The 22,777-nt window shown below is 37.1% G+C and overlaps 1 protein-coding gene across 6 annotated transcripts in view; it reads left to right on the forward strand.

The window, feature by feature from the left end:
• Positions 1 to 22,777, forward strand: part of PMS1 (PMS1 homolog 1, mismatch repair system component) — a 128,184-nt gene that overhangs the window by 80,408 nt on the left and 24,999 nt on the right. For all 6 annotated transcript variants that reach the window (XM_053598365.1, XM_053598369.1, XM_053598364.1 and 3 more), the window contains 4 exons: positions 9,460 to 9,576; positions 18,181 to 18,303; positions 18,845 to 18,988; positions 19,159 to 20,048. In XM_053598365.1, the coding sequence (XP_053454340.1) occupies positions 9,460 to 9,576; positions 18,181 to 18,303; positions 18,845 to 18,988; positions 19,159 to 20,048 (1,274 nt within the window). The remainder of the gene's footprint in view (positions 1 to 9,459; positions 9,577 to 18,180; positions 18,304 to 18,844; positions 18,989 to 19,158; positions 20,049 to 22,777) is intronic.

A 22,777-nucleotide genomic window follows, 5' to 3' on the forward strand; every position in this document is an offset into this window, starting at 1 on the left:
GTGTTGTGCTGGGCGCCTGTAGTCCCAGCTGCTCGGCAGGCTGAGGCAGGAGAATCGCAAAAGCCCAAGAGCTGGAGGTTGCTGTGAGTCCTGTGACATCATGGCACTCTACCGAGGGTGGTACAAAAAAAAAAGAAAATACATCCTGCATATCAGATATTTACATTACGATTCATAACAGTAGCAAAATTACAGTTACAAAGTAGCAATGAAAATAATTTTATGGTTGGGGGTCACCACAACACGAGGAACTGTATTAAAGGGTTGCGGCATTAGGAAGGTTGAGAACCACTGTCCTAGAGGTTAACTTTGCTCAAGTAGTCTTAGCATTGCATTTTTCAATTATTTGTACATCATCTTTATGCAACCTACTTTTCTGTACCGCAAATTGCCTTTACAATTGAGGTTTGCAAATTAAATATAGAGGATTCTCATCTAACTTCATTTTCTTCAAATAGTATGTGTCAATAAGCAAGGTATAGGGGAAAGATACGTTTGGCTAACTTCAATCAATCCTAAGATGGCGTGCATGTAATAATATATTTTTGATCGAGGTGTTTTTGCACTGTCATCATACTGACTAGAGTCAGATTCTTGGCACATCTAGATGCTCCAACTTTGTGTGACCTAGATAGAAAACATATGGAGGTTTGTGTGTATTTTTAGCACATGTTAAGCTTTTGGCCTAAGGGCAAGATTTATGAAAAACTTCAAGAAGTAAAAAGAAAACCTGTTCTGAAAATAATATAGAATTAATGAAATGATTAATTTCATAAATAATAATGTTAGAAAAATCAAACTAAGAACTATCTTCTAAAGAAAATGTAATTAAAAATTCAGTTTCTCCTGGATTCCCATTTTATTTATCACATTTTATAGTTCTTTAATGGTGGGTCTTGTTTTGAAAATGAATCTTAATTGCTTAATGGTGAAGATTTTACTTGTTGGCAGACCTCTTCATCATTTATTGCTAGCTGAGTGTAACTAGTTTAGAAAATGCTCTTAAGTTAGCCCCCTGGATCTGATGCAATAATTGCCTAGTGTGAAATAATGCTCCCAGTCTCCTAGCTGTGTTTACTTTGAAATAAAATCACATTGCATAGTTCTCATGTTTCACAGGTTTTCTAGAACCCATTTCCTGAAGTGATCTTTTTACAGTTCTGTATACTAACTATTCAGCAGGTCAGGCAGTGAAATAGCATCCTTGCATTAATCAGCAACTAAGATTTATGTCTGTAACTAAGGCAGCACTCTAATACAAACTAAAATAAATAATATGATGTTTACATTAGTAGTATAACAGGCTTTATAGCTATATTCAGTGCAGGAATTTTAAAACAGTTTTTTGAATATTTTTGATTGTTTTATTTTAAATATATGTCAGTATCAGAGCTAGCATTGCTTTAAAGAGATAAAATTTATCAATTTTTGTTGCTCAACTGTTCCTTGTTATAAGGAACTTCTGATGGAAAGTATGAAAAATACTTCTGAAAGAAAGTATGACATTTATTGCCATATAGTTGTAGATTTTTTAGAACCTTATCTACTTTCTGTTCATTTTGAATATTATTTCTTAAATCACTAGTTACTAGCTAGCTTTTTTTTTTTTTTTTTTGGAGACAGAGTCTCAGTCACCCTGGGGTTGAGTGCTTTGGTGTTATCACTCACAGCAACCTGAAACTCCTGGACTCAAGGGATCCTCTTGTCTCGGCCTCCCAAGTAGGGACAGGCACATGTCCCAATGCCGGGCTTGCTTTTCTGTTTTTAGTAGAGATGGGTCTTGCTTTGCTCAGGCTGGTCTTGAACTCCTGAGCTCAGGTGATCCACCCACCTCGGCCTCCCAGCGTGGTAGGATTTCAGGAGTGAGTCACCATACTTGACCACTACTGGCTAGCTTAAAACAATGTTTATAATAACAGAAGCCAGCACGTCTTTGCCTTTTTAGAAGCTTAAGTGTATGGGCACACATAGTCAGGGCATTCCTCAAAAAAAATTATTAAACATAGAGTTGCTGTGTGACCCAGCAATTCTACTCCTAGGTATATACCCAATAGAAATGAAAAGTTAATGTCTATATAAAAATTTATATGTGATTGTTTATAGCAGAACCATTCATAATAGCCAAAATGTGGAAACAATGATGTCCATCAACTGATGAATGGATAATTCAAATATGTATATACAATGGGATATTATTCAGCCATTTAAAAGGAGTGAGGAGCAGTCACAGTGGCTGACTCCTGTAATCCCAACACTTTGGGAGGCCAAGACAGGATTGCTTAAAGCCAGGAGTTCAAGACTAGCCTAAGCATCATAGTGAGAGCCTGTCTCTACAAAAAAAAAGGTGCAGGGGGGGGGGCAGAGGGCAAAAATCAGCCAGGCATGGTGGTATACACCTGTAGTCCCCAGTTACTTGGGAGGCTGAGTAGGGGGATTGCTTGAGCCCAGGAGCTTGGAGGTTGCAGTGATGACGCCACTGCACTCTACCCTAGGCAACAGAGCAAGACCATGTCTCAAAAATAAATAAATAAAAAGGTTAAAAGGAATGAAGTACTGGTATATAATAAGAATAAACCTTGAAAATACAAGGCTAAGTAAAAGAAGCAAGTCACAAAAGGCTGTGTGTTTTATGATTTCATTTAGGTAAAACACCCAAAGTCAGCAAATTTTATAGAGACAGAAAGTAAATTAGGATTTGCAAGGAAATGAAGTTCCTACTACTGATAGATATGGGATTTCTTTTTAGAGTGATAAAGTTGTTCTGAAATTAGATGATTATGCTGGTGGTTGCACAGCTCTTTAAAAACACCAAAACCATTGAATTGTAAACTTAAAATGGGTAAATTGTATAGCGTATGAATTATACTTCAATAAAACTGTTACATTATTATATTTTCCCTACCCCAACCCAGTTAAAAACTGTTATATTAAAAGGAAAGGAAGAAAAGAAAAGATTACTTTGCATTTCTTAAAGTAAAGCAGTGGATGAAGACTAATTTTTTTTGTTTGTTTGTTTATTGTTGGGGGTTCATTGAGGGTACAATAAGAAGACTAATTTTTAACATGTGTAGTGGTCTGACACCCAGTAGTCTTAATCTTTAAAAACAAAGAGCTAGTTTTTAACTCCACAGAGGTTTTTTTCCTAGACAAATGTATTTGTTTGCTCATTCCTTTAACAAATAAATGTTCAGTGAGCTCTACTGGGTGTCTGGTATTGTACTAAGGACTCAAAACTGAACAAGCTGAACTTACCACCTTCCTTCCACCAAACCTGCTGTTCTGAGTTTTCTATCTTGGTGAGTGCTACTACTCCCTTTCACTTCTAAGGTCAGAAACCCAGGAGGTATTTATGATTCTTCATGGCTTTCTGTTCACATGCAGAAGGTCACCAAGTCAAATGAAGTCTATTTCATATCCTTTAGTTTGTTTAATAAAAGAACATACTGGTTCTTTTATCTAGCCCAGTGATTCTCAGCCACTTAATATGAACAAAATACCAAAGTTTGCAAGTGGTTTATCTTTAACAAAAAACAAAAAAACTAAGCTGGACATGGTGGCTACCTCTGTAGTCCTAGCTTTTTGGGAGACTGAGGCGGGAGGATCACATGAGCCCAGGAGTTCAGTCCAGCTGAAGCAACATATCAAGACCCTGTCTCTAAAATAAAAAATAAAGAAAATGAAACAAGTCAGTCCCTTTCACTGACTTGCATTCCACTGAACTTTTGCAAATGTAAGAGAAAGCAGTAGCATTATAGCTAGTGTACCAGGAATTATGCACAATCCTTAGGTTACCTATATTTGGTGAAAAGAGTATCTAATTTGCATGTCATCAGTGAAAGGTAAAAAACTCTGATTTGGATGAGTATGATCATAGTTTCTAAAATCCATATTGCTCTAGGTTCAATTCTTAGTAAGTCATTTTTGCCAAAGATCTCGAACATCCATATCTGATCATAAAATTTTCCTAATTAGACTTCTACAGTGACTGGGCATTGCTTGCAAGAGATACTATAAACTCCTTTGCATGATGGGCTAGGTCATCATTGATTTTGCTCCTAACTTCATTTCCAGCAAGACACACTTTTTATATGTTCATGCTTTGGCAAATGCTGTTGATATTTGTTAAGGATGTGCTTCCGTGATTTATCTGAGAGGCAGACTCCTTTCAGGTCTTAAACACACATGCAGCTTCTCTGTGTAGCAAACTTAAATTTCTTCTATGATACTTCCACTGTTTTGTAATAGACATAGTAGTTTTCATAATGTATTATAATTATGAAATCATTATAATGATTAAATCATTTTAATGTCTTGTTTTCCTTTTAGCTCCTTAAGAGCTAGTACCTTCTTTTATTTTTATATTCCCAGCTTTTAGCATGCAATCTGGTACAAAGTAGATTCTCAGTAAGTATTTATTGAACAAACTCAGAATGAATTTATCCCAAAATTTTAATTTAGCCAAAGTATTTATATGTTATCATGTGAAATGAAATTAAAATATTAAAAAAACAAACACTTATGGTGACTTTATATCCTGTGTTTCCTGAAGTAATGCTAATTTCATATCGTCTACCAGGGGTCTCAAACTATGGTTCGCGGGCCACATGAGGCGGTGTGATTGTATTTGTTCCCGTTTTGTTTGTTTACTTCAAAATAAGATAGGTGCAGTGTGCATAGGAATTTGTTCATAGTTTTTTTTTTTAAACTGTAGTCCGGCCCTCCCACGGTCTGAGTGACAGTGAACTGGCCCCCTGTTTAAAAAGTTTGAGGACCCCTGGTACATCATTCGAACCCACCAGCCCCGTGCATGTGGCTGGCGCCCTAACCATTGAGCTATGGGCACCAACCCTATTTCACATACTTATTGAAAGAAGGACTTTTAGATGAGACTGGTGCAGTAGCTTATCCCTATAACCCCAGCAATTAGGGAGGCCAAGGTGGGAGGGTCATTTGAGGCCAGGAGCTTGAGACCAGTCTGGGAAACATAGTGAGATCCCATTCTCTACAAAAAATAGAAAAATTAGCTGGATGTTGTGACATATGCCTGTAGTTCCAGGTACTCAAGAGGCTGAAGCAGATCACTTGAGGTTGTAGTGCACTATTAATGACGCCACTGGTCTCCCACCTAGGTGACACAGCTAGACTCTATCTTAAAAAAAAAGGAAAAAAGTGGGCCATGCCTGTGGCTCAGTGGAGTAGGACACCAGCCCCATATGCCAGAGGTGACAGGTTCAAACCCAGCCCTGGCCAAAAACTGCAAAAAAAAGAAAAAGAAACTTCAGGCAAATTAAATTTAATCATTTAATTGAGTGAAGACTGATTCATAAATTGGGCAGCCCCTAGAACCAAAATAGATTTAAAGTAACTATGACTATCACCTGGTCCTATAGTACTTATGGACAAAAAAGGAAACCGACATACAGAAAACAGAAAGGAGTTACTGAAGTAGCTGCATCAGTTGTAGGTCTTTGCCTTATGGTTTGAACAGTTGACTGCCTGTGATTGGTACAAGAGTAGGTTACAGTTCACTTTAAGCCAAATTAGTAATTGGTACAAGAGTAGGTTACAGTTCACTTTAAGCCAAATTTAAATATGTAAGGAGACAACTTCAGGCTAAACATTTTCTCTTTTTCTTTTCTTTATTTTATTTATTTATTGTAGTTTTTTTGGCCAGGGTTGGGTTTGAATGAACCTGCCACCTCAGCATACGAGGCTGGCGCCCTACTCCGTTGAGCCACAGGCGCCACCCTATTTATTTATTTTTTTTAAGAAGCATGCCTCTGTCACTCAGGTAAGAGCGCAGTGGTGCAATCATAGCTCATTGTAACTTCCAGCTCCTGGGCTCAAGCAGTCTTTCTGCCTCAGCCTCTCAAATAGCTGGGACTACAGGTGCCGCCAAGCCCACCTGGGTGGGTTGTTTGTTATGGGGGCTTGCTCTGTTGTCCAGGTTGGTCTCTTAACTCCTGGCCTCAAGTAATCCTTCTGCCATAGGTAGCTAAAGTGCTCAGACTACGAGCATAAGCCATCTCCTCCAGCCACCTAACTTTTCTTCTTTTTCTTTTCTTTTTTTTTTTTTAAAGGCCAAGTCTTGCTATGTTTCCCAGGCTAGTCTCAAACTTCTAGCCATAAACAATCCTCTTTCCTTGGGCACCCAGAGCACTGAGATTATAGGTGTAAGCTACCACATCTGACCTCCAGCCACTAAACCTAATGTAATATACTCTATGTCCTTTTTCTAATCAGGTCACTTTCAAAGCAATAGATAGTAAACACCTGAAATGTAGTATGGAGGAATACTTTATTTTTTTTTTTTTTTTAGTTCTTCCAGTTTGCTGTATATTTTGTGAATAATGATTACAAATCTATCTGAATATTAATAAAGATTACTGGGAATTTAGAAATACTTAGGTATAAGGTGCCCCGGCCCACGGGGAATTCAACGGGGACCTGGGAAACAAAGGGGTCAGTCAAATGAGGGGACAAGAGACACGAAAGAATGAGAGCAAGTCAAGAGTCTGATCAAGCTCCGAAGAGTTTATTTTTCAGCTGGGCTTATAAGCACACAAACGAGGAAGTAACTAAGGGCTATTCCTAACAGGGCAGGGAGGGGGCTAGTTTCTGGAAAATTACTAGGAGAAGGACCCTAAGGCGGGGGGTGCATTTTTGAGGAGATATGCAAGCGGAAAGTACTGTTGCTGTTTACAGTTGAATTCCTGAGAATAGTTTGCTTGTAAAATCAAGATAGCAAGGGGCATTTTTGTGATATGTTTTGGCTCCCGGCAATAAGGATCTGCATAGTAAGATTGAATTTGTTACCAAGACTTGCATTCTCAAAAATATTCTGATTTTAGGATGATGGCATAGCACTCAATCTTTTAGGACTTTACTATTCTAGTGTAATTTCTTAGATTTGGAGACCCAATTTTACTCCTTGCCCTGCTTGTAAAGTCTATTTTCTGAATTCTCTAATAGCCTTAGGGTATTGGAGATTACATAGCATCATATGGCCACAGAGAATAATCGTGCTTGCAAAATACATTTGTCAGTTGTATTTTTTGCTTTTCAGAATTCCCAGTTAGGGTCTAGAATTCTGAATTAACTGCGGTTTTTGACTCTAGAGAAAAATGTTGGCAAAGTAAAAAGAGTGAGGGGTTTGTAGCCTAAAAAATTGGGTGTAAATCTTAGTTCCTTGACCTGTGTTTCTTTGGTTGAAAAATAAACAATACTATGTAACAGGTAGTAAGTTCTTCCTAAGTTGTAGCTCCTATCTGATTGGTATTAGTTAAACTCTGGAAATAGGTAAAAGGTCCTCCTGTTACACTAAATTTTAAGTAATCGTTATACTATCTCTGTCTTCTCAAAAAGGTTGTTCTTTGAGATTCTAAAAACAAAGTGGTTTTCAGATGACACAGATTAGAGTCAGTGATTATTGCCACCTTCAGGAGAGCACATCCTTTCACTGCTATTTCCAGCATGCCGATTAGAGAACAACATGGGTCTACTTACTTCACCTTTCTTTTTATTATACATCATATGATTAGTATTTTGTTCTGCTCCTTCCTGGTTATTGCTGAAGAATTCCTTTGGCCAGAATTCTTTCGTCCAGTCTCCTCTTTCACTGTTTCTGAGTGATAGACTTCTGCCTTTTGTAGATTTTACAGAGACAACTGTAGAATCTCATAAGGGTATGCCAACCTCATTGCTTGTCAAAGTGTCTAGAAAATCCAATTGCACACATGTAGAATGGGTAGCAGAATTTTATTACTCAGTTTTATCTGCTTGGTTCATTAAAAACTCCTTTTTTTGATGTGAATACTGGCTTTTTGGACTTCTCTGAACAATATAGTCAAAGTCCACCTCAATGTGGTGCTACCTGGCAATTCTACTTTTTTCCCCCAGTATCCAACAAGGGAGGGCTATTTTAAATCTTCTCCACAATCCTTAAATGTTTATATCACTATCTTTTCACTTTCAACAAAAGACTTTTTCTACAGTGCTGAACAAAGAAGGACTTTCTCAGTCTTTGAGCCAGTAAGTCTATAAGCTTCCTTGAGAGTACACTCCTTCCTGCTTCCTAGTCAAGTGTATTGTATTCCTGCCCCAGTTATTTCTTGATCTGCTTGCACCTTCCCAGCCAGACTTTCTGAAAGAGCTGTCGAGGTTCACTTTTTTAGATCTTCCCCGTAGTCACTATCCAGATTGTTGAAATATGGTTCCATTGACTGCTGGAAGTGCTCTCACCCTCCCGATTGCTAAATACAGTAGCCACCTCTCTGTTCTTACCTTCCTCTCTCAACATTGGATACATATGATTGCTTCTTTCTTTAAGAACTTTCTTGTTCTGAGCAGCACCTCTGTGGCCATCCTTTCCAGTTCCTCTTTCCCTGCCTGTGCTTTTAATGTTGTCCATATTGATATTGCTAAGCTCTTTGCACATTTTCCTCAGGACTTAGGAGGTGCTAAGTGAGTATTTATTGAATGAATGAATTGTATCTATACTGACGATTTCTTAAGGGATTTGACTATAATTGGACCTTGTTAACTGAAAAAATTATAGTAAATTAAACCTGATTATGTATTTCACAGCCAAACTTTGGTCCACTGGACCATGATTGTCTTAACTCACACTACTACATATATGTAGTGAAAAAAAAATCTAAGCTTGTTATACAGCTTTTATGTTTATGAGATTCAGGGCTCGGCGCCTATAGCTCAAACGACTAAAGCGCCAGCCACATACACCAGAGTTGGCAGGTTCGAATCCAGCCCGGGCCCGCCAAACAGCAATAACAACTACAACCAAAAAATAGCCAGCATTGTGGCGGGCGAGTCCCAACTACTTGGGAGGTTGAGGCAAGAGAATAGCTTAAGCCCAGGAGTTGGAGGTTGCTGTGAGCTGTGATGCCATGGCACTCTACTGAGGGCAACAACTTGAGGCTGTGTCTCAAAAAAAAAAAAGAAAGGTTCAGCTATCATTTTGAGTTCTCTGTATATAAAAGGTAATTAAAAAGTAATTTTAAAGAGCATGCTTCTAAAATTTTTGTACCTTTACACAAATCCTATAGCATAATTGTTTTTCCTCAATAAAGTAGTAATAATTTATTTGAAGTAACAATTTAATTTTAAACATACACAAAAGTATGTATTCTGAAGGTTAGGTTTGGAAGGAAGAGAATCAATATTTGATGAAACCATTTTATGCCAGGCACTGGCCTATGTGCTTATCTGCATTATGTAATTTCATCTTTTAACAACTCTAAGAGGAGAAAACTGTGCACTGCAATGTGAAATTGAGAACCACAGTTTATGATGTCAGACTTCATAGCCTTTGAAATGCTTCTAACTGACAGTGAAAAGCTAAGATGAGAATGAATGCTGATGTAAAAATAGGTACTGTGGCTTCTTCAGTTTAATAAATCTGAATTTTGTTAAAAATTTTCTATGTCATTTTGTCCCTAGGCAGTTATTTGGCAGAAAACTAGAGTATCAGATCACAAGATGGCACTCATGTCAGTTCTGGGGACTGCTGTTATGGGCAATATGGAATCCTTTCAGTACCACACTGAAGCATCTCAGGTATGCAACAAAAATGTTCTTTAATATTCAGACTCACTAATGAAGCTGTTAAAATATTTCCCTTGGTGGGGTTGTTGGGGTGGTAAGAGGTTTTTCTTTTAATGTTTTTATCAACTAGGTATGTAAGATAATACATACTTTATTATATATAACAGAGCTTATATAAACCTTATGTAACAGAGCTTACGTTAAACCGCCTTCTGCAGCTCTTTCCTTTTTATTTTTTTCTTTCTTGATTGCATTGATTTTTTAAAAAATATTTTTCAATTTAGAATCTTACCTATTTACTTTCTTCTGTGAAAGAAAAAAATATTTGAGCTTGCTTATCTCTTTTCCCCTTCTCCATCCTAAGCATGTACTCAGACTATCTTTTCTTGCTTGTCAGTTTCACAGTGCTTTTTGACCTCATGTAACACTGACCAGGTTAACACTCCCCCTCTTACTCTTACTTGCTTTGTGCTCTTTCATTCTTGTTAACAATATTTTAGTATTATGAAGCTTAATACATTTTTTTATGTAACCGTTTTTAAAGTCTTACATCTTTGTCTGAAGACTGATTCTAAAAGTTGAAAACTTATGTGAAGTATACATCGTTATGACTATAAATAAATAATCTTTATTGCAAAGCTGAGTATTGCGCTAGGATTTCATTTCTTCTCTAAGGATCCAGTATAATGTTCTTTATGCCTTACAAATGAGAATACTCCTAGTGACCTGATTAAATGGAATCTCCCTTCGCATATTCCCTTCGGTTGCTGAAAATTTATTGTTTTCCTTTGCTTTATACATGAACTATTTTATGCAGGTGTTTTTTGTTGTTTTTTGAGGGGGGGTAAAGTGGATTTTTTTGTTTTTTGTTTGGGTTTTTGTGAGGTTTCCAAAGTTTATGAAATTTTCTTCATTATATCAGCAATAAAATCCAACTTTGTTAGTCATTCTAGCTATACTAGTAATCTATTCCATTGCTTTTTTTTTTGATCAGCTTTCTCAGGTTAAACATTCCATTTTTTTCTTAAAACCCATTTATTTCTAATTTGGATTGGCTGTATTTTAGACCTGTACAACTCTGATCCTTGGATTTCCTTCACAGGAATACTAGTTGGTTCCATTTTTTCTTTTTTTGTTTTTGAGACAGAGTCTCAAGCTGTTGCCTTGGGTAGAGTGCCGTGGCGTCACTGCTCACAGCAACCTCAAACTCTTGGGTTTAAGCAATCCTCTTGCCTCAGCCTCCCTAATAGCTGGGACTACAGGCGCTGCCGCAATGCCTGGCTATTTTTTGGTTGTAATTGTCATTGTCGTTTGGCAGGCCCGGGCTGGATTATTGTTTTATGAATACATAACCTTGAGTTTCTGTATAGACATTGTTTTTGTTTTAAAATTATTGGTTGCTTAAATAATTTCTATTTCTTAGGAGGTCACTTTCTATTTCTATTTCTGTTTTTTAGGAGGTCACTTTTGTTTATGAGATCTTTTTCCTTTAATCCTCTAATTCTCTCCTTGCCTTTCCCTGTGAATAGGAAATTAGGAACATGGTGTTTGTGGCTGCACTTACTGATTCTCGGGTTCCACTTGGGAGTCAAGTAATCAAGATCCTAGTCCTGCTCCTGGCTTATGGGAGAATTCTATATGCCATAATGGGATGGAGGCTTATTCTGCACACTGAACCCTTACTTGCTCCCCTAGTTCTTAGGAAATTCATCTTTCTCCCTTCTACTTCCTTCCTCCATCTTTTTCTGTCTCTCTTTTTTCCCCTGTAGTGTAAAGTTAGATCCATTGTAATTAGTTCATGACACATTTCCTTCATTCATTTTCTTAATAGAAGAGTCCTTTTGCATATAGATATCCAGTTGTCCTAACTTAGTAGCTTTTTTTGTTGTTGTTTTTTTGAGACAGGGTCTTGCTCTGACTCTGTGGCTAGAGTGTGGTGGCATCATCATAGCTCACTGCCACTTCAGACTTCTGGGCTGAAGTGATTCTTCTGCCTCAGCCTCCTGATGCCAGGTCCTATAGGTACACCCCACCACGTCAGCTAATTTTCTAATTTTTGTAGCGATAGGGTCTCCCTCTTGCTCAGGCAAGAACTTATATAATACAAGCATATTTCAAGATAACATTATGCCATTTTAGGCTATGGTCATCATATTTCACAGCATCTAAGATAGAGCCATAGTTTAGTATTTATTTCTGAGAGACATATACTTAATGCTGAAAATTGTACCTTGAATAACTCATAGCTCTAAAAGAGGCCTTTTCTTTTTTTCTTCCTCCCACCCCCCCCACCCCCGCCATGGTAAGATGGGACTTTTATTAGAAGTTAGAAAGGGATACAGAAGTAGTAAAAAGCACCAGAGCTTCTGGAAGGGGGAAAGAACTGAAGAACTCACTCGGGAGTCTCCACATGGGCTCTTTTCTCTAGGGGTCTTAAGTCTAGAGGATTACACGTGGCTGGCAGTTGGTAAATGGAAATGAGTGCATGAACAAATGAATAAATATAGTTAGAAGAGGCCTTTTCCTTGTTGTTTGTCTGCTGACTTTAAGCCCGAAGGCTCTCTGGAGCTCTGCTAGGCAGTTGGCTTCTCTGTTCTGCTCTTCTCTTTTTTCATTGTTTACTGAAATTTCTGCTGCTACTGGTTCCCCTCACGTTTATTTGCAGTATTGAATTCTTAATTATTGATTGTCAGTTTCTCTGTCTTAGATGAGAGCCCATGCTCAGTTCAGGCTTATAGTTCTCTCGACCTAAGGAACAATTTAGTCCAGCCTTAGTGGTCAACTACGGTGCTGACCAGCATCTGGTATGGGTCCTATTTTTCAGAGTTTCCTGAGAGTAGTTTAGTAGTTTTGATATACTCCAGTGTTACTTTAAACTGGTCAGGGTGGCTAATTTGTGATTATAAGGTTACTGTCTAATTCCCTGTAGTTTCATGGGAGTTTGTTGCCTACACTGTTAACCCCACACAGTTTATGGCAGGAGATGTAGATTTGATATCTGTATCGTGCTGTAGATAATTCTAGCTGTCATAATTTGGTCTGAAGACTAGAAGTGTTGTCATCATTTGAGAACTTGTTAAAAATAGAGGATCTCAAGCCCCATCCCAGATCTACTAAATCAGAATCTGCATTTTAACAAGGCCCTGGGTGCACATTCAAGTATGATAAGCACTGATGCTGACCTTGGTCAGCAATGATTTCATGTGTGGATGGGAATCATGTGTATCAGTCTTATAGCTGGGAATTTTTTCCTCTGATGTGTTTTGAGATACGTTGCCAGATCTATGCTTACCCACTGCATGTTTATTTTTATTTCTTTTGAGATAGAATTGTACAAAGACTCCTAGTAATCTTTCATAAATACCAGAATTTTTGCTGAACTTCATGTGGTTATTTTTGCATGAAAGAATGGGGGAATTTAGAAAGCCTGTGTTAGTGTTTCAGTTCCACGGGTTGTTAGAATGATAATTAAACTTTTGCGTATCTCTCCGGTGAGAATGATCATCTAACCCAATTCCTTTTCTGTTGTTGCACTGTATGTCTAGACAGGTATTATATTTCTGCTGCTACCAGCTACCCATCATCACTCAATGCTTTCTGGGCTTATAAGGTTGAAGACTTTTTCTATATGTGAATTTTTTTGAGTCCCTTCTCTTTCCTGGCCAAAAGCAATCTTAAGTTATTTTCCAACTGCTATTAGTTGTTCCACTCACCTCACTGCCACCCTCATTGCATCCTTTAAGTTGTGCGATTTGGCCACCAAGGCCCCCTTTAATAAGGATCCATCCTTCTCTGGAATTGGATGACAGATCCATCGGCCATTGGGAACCTTGGGTGTAGAGAATCTTCGTGTATCTCTTCCTATAATGTGAGTGTTCCTTTTTTTTTTTTAAGTCTAGAGGGACCCCACATGGGAACAATCTCCAAGTTATGAGTGGTGGTCTCAACTGGGCCACCACTCTGGTGGCTTTTACTAAGTGGCTTTTGTTAGGCATTTCCCAGTGTGGATTTTTGGCTTAATGGAGCATCTCAAGTTTTCCTTCTTGACATCTGTCTTCCTTTGGGTATTTTTATCTCTGCATTACTGCATGCTAAGTTCTGAGTAAATTCCTTAGTACTAGGAAATTTTTATTCCCAAAACTATATATTCTGTTTCCAGGATTGAAAGTTTATTTTCATATTCTCTTCTAAACTTAATTTAAAGCAACCAACTTTAATTTATTTTTCTTCTTTTTTTAATACATGCTATTTTTTGTATTTTTTTTACAAAGCACGTTATGGATACTAATTTCAAAGGTTTTTTTCATATTGCTCTATTATTTCTATTTTCCTGAAACAAACTTCTCTCCTCCTCTGCAACTTTATATCCTTTGAAATTTTATTTGAATAATTATCTTAAATGCAGGTTTATTGTTTCTGTTGTTTTATTTTTCCTCTCCCCACCTTCTCTTACATTCCCATAGTTTGACAGATACACCTCTGTCAAACCCACAACCCCAATTCAGAACTAGATTCCTCTCATCCAGCCAAGATTTTGCAGACCCCTCTTACTACCTAGGTTGGCTTAGCCTTATTCTTGGTTTTGAAGTTGTCTCTGTACTTTGTGACCCTGGCAGGCAGCTCTAAACAGTGGTCACAGTATTTTTAAACATCTTTTTTGGAGGGGAGGTGCAATATGAACCCCTATTTTAAATGGAAACACTGATTTCAACCCCTTACCTTATATCGGTTGTTTTCTCTCTTTATTTCCATGCTAGGACTTCATTTCCAGCTTACACATCTTGTTTCTGATCCTAGAGCACATAAGGGCTTTTGATTTTTAACCATCCCTCCCTGTTAATTTGTTTTACAATCACAACCATTTTTGTCTTACTTTTTTGTGGTTAGGTGTCTTGAAATTTTTTTAACTTTATTTTATCTGTCACTGCTATTTATTTCAGTTGGGATGGAAGAGAAGGGAATTTTCATATGAGCTTGTTCCACTACTTTAGAAACGGAACTTTGTGATATTATGGAGGAAATAATAGAAAGATTAGTGTTAAGAGACCAGTCAAGATTACATTAATATAATCTGGGAGGGAGAAGAGGAGATGGTTTGACAGACTGGGTAAATGCCAGGGCTCTTTATCATGGTAAAAGAATAAGAGGAGGAGCTGGTTGGGATTTTATCAAGTTTTGAATATGGTGAGATTGAGAATTTTTGTGACAGCCAGTTGAAGACAGTAAGCATTTGGGGGTGAAAGAAATAAAAGCTGTTATGTCTGTGTCTTTGCATCACTGGTGTATGGGTAAGTTGTTGAAACGATAGATATAGATGGAGGGAGAGTAATTATAGAGAAAGTAAAAAGAGCCTGATGATAGTATTCAGGGGGACTGTAATCATTTTTAGGGGCTAAGGAAAAGGAGGGGAACCAGCAAAGCTGACTAAAGAGAAAGTATCATAGAGGAAGCAGAAAGACCAAAAGAGAAGACTGAAACAGATTCATGCAGTAAGTTGCTTCCCAAAGAGAGAGTTGTCAGGGGCTGCAGACAGTCAAATCTGGGAAGGACTGAGTAGTGTCCATTAGAGTTGGCCTTTGGAGTAGAAGCCTGCTTGTACAGGGAGCTGCAGATGGAAGGAAGAGAAGGAGGCCGGTAGTTGAGAAGCGATCGGGGAGAAGTATTTGTTTCTATTTTGCTTTTGATTTTTGATTTGCTTTTTAGATTGAGGAATACTTGAGTATAGAATCTGGTGAAGTCTATCTAATTTGTAACTTTCTTGTGCTTATTTGGTGTCTTGTGTTTTTATTCTCTGAAATAGTCTGATTTTTAAAAGACTTCACAGTTTCATTTTACTTTTCCATGTAACTTTAAAATTGTTAGTTTTTAAGATTATCCTAGATCTTTTCAAAGTTCAGTATCTGGAAGTAATAGCAATTATTCAAACATTAGCAGTATTATATGCAGTAGAACCTCTATAACTGGACCACCCAGGGGACTGTAACAAACGGATCAACATACGGAGGTAGTCAACATAAGGAACTAGGCCTTAGTACACGTGGTACATGTTTGGTCTATGAAAATTTGGTCAACTTAAGGAGGAGGTCAACACAGGGAGGTGATTAACCTATGGTGGGTCTATTGTATTTCTTCTTCATTTTTTTTTTATTAAGTCTTTTGTACATAGATCATAAATACATTTATGCACATTTCAAGTGTGTTGATTATTTGTACAAATTGGAGTGCTTACATCATACTAATCGCTTCTTCATTTTATTTTTTATTCTTTGCCTTTTCAGGGCAGACTTTCTTAAATCTACAAACCCAATTAATCTTTCAGAGGCTAAACAGGCTCTGCCTGATGCCCAGCAGGTGTTTTAAGAAAGTTCTCATGTTACCTGGTAAATAATACAACCATTTATAAATGCTGTGAAATTTTGCAGTTAATTAAGTAGTATCATTTTGTAATGCATTATCCAGATTTATTAATTTATTTTTTCAAATTGGCACAATTTGGCACTGTGACAATAATGCACTTAGTGTTCTAAAATTGGTAGTGCATCTCCTTAAACACTTATTTCCAAGGGCAGGGATAGCCATGGACATAGGTGGTAGTGACAGATCATGTTGATAAGGAGCCTCATGGTTTCTGCTTAAATAAAAATAGTACACACACACACACACCCTCCCCCCACCCCACTAACTTGCTTTTCTTAAACCTAAGCTAAAATTTTACTGTTAGTGTTTCTTAGAAGATTAATAAAACATCTAGTTGCAGTTGCTCCTGATTAGCGATCTTAGGTCTATGTTGTAAATAACCAAAATTAGCTAGTAGTGGGATTGGGATTCAAACCTTGTCAATCTGACTTTGTCTCATTCTTTACAATTTGCTATATTGTCTTTAGCTATGTTCATTAGTTGATTTTAAAAGTAGGAGCATGTTCCCTGCCTTTTATTCTTTCGATCTCTCTCTCTTCTCTCTGGTCTTCTTTTGTAATGTTCTTCATTTTCTCCCTTCTTTTTATACATTTTTAAAATAGAGGAAGATAGCATATAAATGATCAGTTTTTTATAAAATAACAATAAAAGTGTAGTAGCATAGTCAGGATTTAGCCCTGGGAAAATTAAAGAATAAAAGAAAAAAAAAAAATTTTTTTCGGGCGGCGCCTGTGGCTCAAGGAGTAGGGCACCGGTCCCATATGGTGGAGGTGGCAGGTTCAAACCCAGCCCCGGCCAAAAGAAAAAAAATTTTAAACTCAGAAATGAAAACCCATTAGGATAGCACACTTAGAATACAGACAGAAACAGCCACTTCTTTGTTTAAAAGATAGTTAAGGAGAAGAGGACAGCCAGCCAGAGAAAAGTAACATTGTGAGGAAGAAATTTTTTTTTTTTTTTAAGACAGAGCCTCAAGCTGCCACCCTAGGTAGAGTGCGTGGCATCACAGCTCACAGCAACCTCTAATTCCTGGGCTCAAGTGAGTCTCCTGCCTCTGCCTCCCAAGTAGTTGGGACTACAGGCACCTGCCACAACGCCCAGCTATTTTTTGGTTGCAGCCATCAGTGTTGTTTGGCGTCCTGGGCTGGACTTGAACCCACCAGATCAGGTGTATGTGGCTGGCGCCTTAGCCGTTTGAGCCACAGGTGCCGCCAGTGAGGAAGAAATTTTTTTTTTTTTGGTAGAGACAGTCTCACTGTACCGCCCTCGGGTAGAGTGCCGTGGCATCACACGGCTCACAGCAACCTCCAACTCTTGGGCTTAGGCAATTCTCTTGTCTCAGCCTCCCGAACAGCTGGGACTACAGGCGCCCGCCACAACGCCCGGCTATTTTTTTGGTTGCAGTTCAGCCGGGGCTGGGTTTGAACCCGCCACCCTCGGCATATGGGGCCGGCGCCCTACTCACTGAGCCACAAGCGCCGCCCCGAGGAAGAAATTTTTTAAAAGAAAGAAGATGTAGTTTAGTAGAGAGTGAATGCTGTCCTATTTAAAGTATAACCATTCATGAAGACTTTATAAATGCCAGTTTTTCCTTAGAATTGCAAAAAGAGAGTTAGAGGAAGAGACTACTACTTCAGCATGCTTTAATATTTTATTTCAAGTTAATGCTTGAAGCTGGGCCTAATGGCTCAAGCTTCTAATTCTAGCACTTTGGGAGGGTAAGGCAGGAGCAATTACTTGAGGCCAGGAGTTCAAGACCAACCTGAGTCATGTGACTGACTCCCCCCATCTCTACCCTAACAAACAAACAAGCAAATTAGCTGAGCGTTGTGGTGGGCCCCTGTAGTTCCAACTACTATTGCTCAGGAGGCTGAGGCAGGAGGATCACTTGAATCCAGGAGTTTGAGTTTGCAGTCAGCTATGGTGATGCCACTGCACTCCAACCCAGGCAACAGAACAAGGACCCTGTCTCTAAATAAAGACATACGTAAGTAAATAATAAAAATAAGTAAAGTTAATGCTTTAAACTTAATCGGGAAGTTTATCCTGATTAAGTGGTTATCGCAATGTACATGGCTCTTTAGGTCCTAAGATAAAAATCTGGGGTTTTAAAGTTTTTTAAATATGTTGTATATAGCCAGACCCATGGAACCACATTGTTGACATTGCATAATCTGTAACTATTTATTATAATTATAGATTTATCTAAGTGGATTTCTTCCAAAGCATGATGCAGACCATTCTTTGACAAGTATTTCAACCCCAGAAAGGAGTTTCATCTTTATAAACAGTCGACCAATACATCAAAAAGACATTTTAAAGGTGATCTATTTTAGAAAAAATATCACTTAGATCAGAAATTAAAAACTAGTCTACTATTTGTCCAATTATAAGAAGGACTGTTTGCAAGAATTTGCTCTAGAATAAGAAAAAGAAAACAGATTATCATTTAAGCATTGTGCTAGGTGTATTACATATGATGTCTCTTTTATTACATCTGATGTCTTCACAATAATTCTTTGAACCATTACTATCCCCGTTTATAAGTGAGGAAACAAATGTTAAATGTCTGTCTTTGGCTGTATAGCCAGGAAGAGTTTTGATGTGAACTTTAGGCCTTCAGAACTTCCATGACACTATGATTTTAAATCATGAAGCCAGTTGCTTTAGGTATTTGCACTTTTTATGAATGCTTGTGCTTCATTTAGGTTCAAGGCCTCCAAACGAGTATCAATACGTAGATACTGCTTTTCCTAATAAGCAGTTACATCTATTCAGGTTCTCAGTAGAGTCTGCTTTTTGGTAGTAAGGTTGACAGCACTATCCTTATTTACATATCTTTTATTTATTATATGAATTCCAGTTAATCCGTCATTATTACAATTTGAAGTGCCTAAAGGAATCTACTCGTTTATATCCCATTTTCTTTCTGAAAGTTGATGTTCCTACAGCTGATGTGGATATAAATTTAACACCAGATAAAAGTCAAGTATTACTACAGAATAAGGTAATCATTTTCAGATAGTTTTTGTATTAATTTATACTATTTATAAACATTCATTTCTATTTCCAGATAAAAAAGATTTGCTTGTTTATATTTTCCTTTTTTATTATTATTTTCAATCTTGCCTATTATTGTCATAATAACCCCTAACTTTTGTTAATTTGTATTTTTAGGAATCTGTTTTAATTGCTCTTGAAAATCTGATGACAACTTTTTATGGACCACTACCTAGTACAAATTCTTATGAAAATAATAAAACAGATGTTTCCTCAGCTGACATCGTTCTAAGTAAAACAACAGAAACAGATGTGCTTTTTAATAAAATGGGATCATCTGGAAATAATTATCCAAATGTTGACACTTCACCCATTCCATTCCAAAATGATGTGCATAATGATGAATCTGGAAAAAACACTTACTGTTTAAATCACCAGAAAAGTGTTGGTGACCATTGTGATGGTCACTTTAGTAGTGAAAAGTCTAGCATTGCTAACACTAAAAAAACATTTCAAGAAATTTCAACAAGTGATTTAGCGCGGGAGAACACCCAGAGTGATGATCGTGAAACTTGTTTTGTAGGTTCTACTGAGAATACTCAGTCAGAAAATGGTAAGAAAGGTAATAAAAATATAGATGAGAGTGGAGAAAATGAGGAAGAAGGAGTTCTTGAAAACTCTTTGGAAATATGTGCAGATGATTGGAGCAAGGGAAATGTACTTAAAAATTCAAAGGGAGAGAATATTGAACCTGTGAAAATTTTAGTGCCTCAAAAAAGTTTAGCATGTAAAGCAAGTAATAATAATAATCCAAGCCCTGAACAAAAGAATCTCAGCGAAGGTCCCTGTAACAAAAATTCAAATGTAATAGGTAACAAATCTGGACAGCTTAAAGCTTATGATTTAATTAGCAATCGAATAATCAAGAAACCCATGTCAGCGAGTGCCCTTTTCGTTCAAGATTATCGTGCTAAGTTTCTCGCAGAAAATCCTAAGACCAGTTTAGAGGATGCAGCAGTACAAATTGAAGAACTGTGGAAGACATTGAGTGAAGAGGAAAAACTGAAGTAAGTTTCCAGAGCTTGACCTGAATGTTCAGCTATTTCCATTCTATATGACTCACTGGTTAAAATAATTTTTTTAACTTCTTACTTATGGAAAAGCAGAATGGAAAATGCCTTCAGCTTAGCTAGAGTACCTTTTTTGGTATCACTTTTTTGTTGTTATTAATTGAGGTTTTTTGTTTTGGGGGTTTCTTGAAGAGAAGTGCTTTGTTTTTTGTTTGGTACAAGCTTTAACTGTTTTCTGATTTATTAAATTTATTTTTAAAGGTTTCATTCATTTTCTCAATTTAAAGCACCATTTTCTAATTCTTTTTATGTTTAAGAACTTTCCTATGGTAGAATGTTTTTTAAGCTTTTGTAAGAGAACACTTACAACTATGGTGTTTTTATTTATTATTTATTTATTTATTTATTTATTTGCAGTTTTTGGCCGGGGCTGGATTTGAACCCGCCACCTCTGGTATATAGGGCCAGCGCCCTACTCCTTTAAGCCACAGGCACTGCCCATGGTGTTTTTTAATATCTTGACTCTTGCCTTTCTAAATTTGTCTCCAGAACATATAACATAATAAAAAAATTGTTATCATTGTAGTTTTAATTCAGTGTTGTTTAATACTGTCCCAATTCAGTATTCAAGACTTACTTCTTAAAATATATTATTTTTTATTATAACTTATAAACTATAGAGGGTGTTTTTCGTATATAAATAGGTGGTTTGAGCCCTCTTTTATTAAAATACCACTTGCCATCTTCAGATCAGGTGATCTGAATAAATGTTTCAAAATAAAATGATGAGTGTTTTTATTGACTTAGAATACTTTTTTATGTTTTGAATGATCTAGCCTACCAGAAAACCAGAGTAGAATTATACCTCAAATCATGTTTTGTTATATAAAGTTCAATACTGTGTCAAACATCTGGAAAAAATTATAAATGTAATCCATCATGCAGAGTTTATATTTAGTGATAAAGTGCATAGGTACTTGACCAGTTTTTTTCATTAACTCATTTATTCCTATAAAGAGTATTTATTACTTTAAAATAATAAAGACCACTATTAACACCATTGTGGAAAACCTACATAAATTAGCTTTTTTCAGCTTTCTTTTTTAAGTGGGGATAGTTGTGTTTTGTTCTTTTGGAAACATACACAACTGTAGACTAAACAGTGCAACTAACCCATTTTGCTATTTTGCCAGTGATTATTTCATGGCCAACTGTATTTCACTCATACCTTTACTCACTTTCCTTTCCCTCCTTTATTCTGAAGCAGATCCCAGGCATAGTATCATCTATTTCATAATATTTCACTTCACATCTATCCTTAAAAGATGACATTCATTTTAAACATAACCGTATACAATGTCTTAACTTTTTTTTTTTTTTTACAAAGGCATGGATTCCTTAATACATCAGATAAACAGTTCTCAATTTTATAGTTATTTCATAAATATCATGTTTTTAAAAGTTTATTTTGAATTACGAACAAATAAGGTTTACACAGTTGTGATTCTTTCTTTTACTTAAGTGACATAACTATTCAATTTAAAGATGAGTGAGCCTAACTTTTAAATACATTAAGCCTGCAAAAGTTGAATTGCTGGGCGACGCCTGTGGCTCAAAGGAGTAGGGTACCAGCCCCACATGCCAGAGGTGGCAGGTTCAAACCCAGCCCTGGCCAAAAACTGCAAAAAAAAAAAAAGTTGAATTGCATTACCCAGGGAAGTGGTGAATTGAGAGTTGTCTGAGAATAGGAGAAATACATAGATATTTCTAGTTCTCATGGATGTAGGGACATTGTAACAGCTTAATGTGGAAATGTATCTCCTGCTGGCTGTCTTCTTGCTCCTCAAAGCAGCAGATATTGTTCTGATTGTCTTTTAGGTAATAACAGTGTTATTTCTCCTTGTGGGTCACAAGGTGTTAGGTTACTAGGATGATGAATAGGCCTCATCTAAAAATTTATCATCAGGTAGTAGTCTGGAATCCAAATTTTTCTTATTATATTGCCATCAGATAGACCAAAGAGACATTGGCAATCAAAAGCAGGCCACTGGTGCTACACCTAGGTTCTTTACTAGCTTTGCTGCAGTCCTTTGATCCATCTTTCCTTTACCCCCCTCTTTTGCTGTTCTTTCTTTCCTGTTTTCCTTTCCCTTTCTTCTCCCTGCCCTCCCTTCCTCCTTTCCCTCTTCCTCTTCAACTAAGAAATATTTATTAAAGGCTTTCTGTGTTTAAGGGCCTATGTAGCCCAGCTAGTCACTTCAGGTATAAATAAAACATACTTTCTCTACTCATAAATTGTGGTAGACCGGTGAGGAAGATTCCGTTAAGCAAGACGTAATCATAGAATATGATGAGTTCTAAGATACACAGGGAGTTATGAGAACACTCAGCAGTGGGACAAGAAATGTTTCCCTAAATAGAATTAACCAAAAAGGTTTTTGGAATTGTCTAGGTAGGAGGAATAGCATGTGAGCAGGCCCAGAAGCCAGAAGAAACATGGTGTTATTGAGGAAATAAAAAGTTCCCTCTATGACAGAAATAGAATGTGAGGGAACATATTAATGAGAAATGCCTTCCCTGGAGAAGGCAGGGGGCCAGATCATGGAAGTTTCTGTAAGCCGTAACAAAGTGTTTGAGCAAGGACTAGGATCAGGGTTTTCTAGCTGTTAAAATTCTGCTGAGAGCTTGGGACAGACTTTGCAGTAGGGGACATGCTTTCACTTTTT

This window comes from Nycticebus coucang, chromosome 7 (genome assembly GCF_027406575.1).
Source record: "Nycticebus coucang isolate mNycCou1 chromosome 7, mNycCou1.pri, whole genome shotgun sequence".
In the NCBI taxonomy this organism is placed as follows: Eukaryota; Metazoa; Chordata; class Mammalia; order Primates; family Lorisidae; genus Nycticebus; species Nycticebus coucang.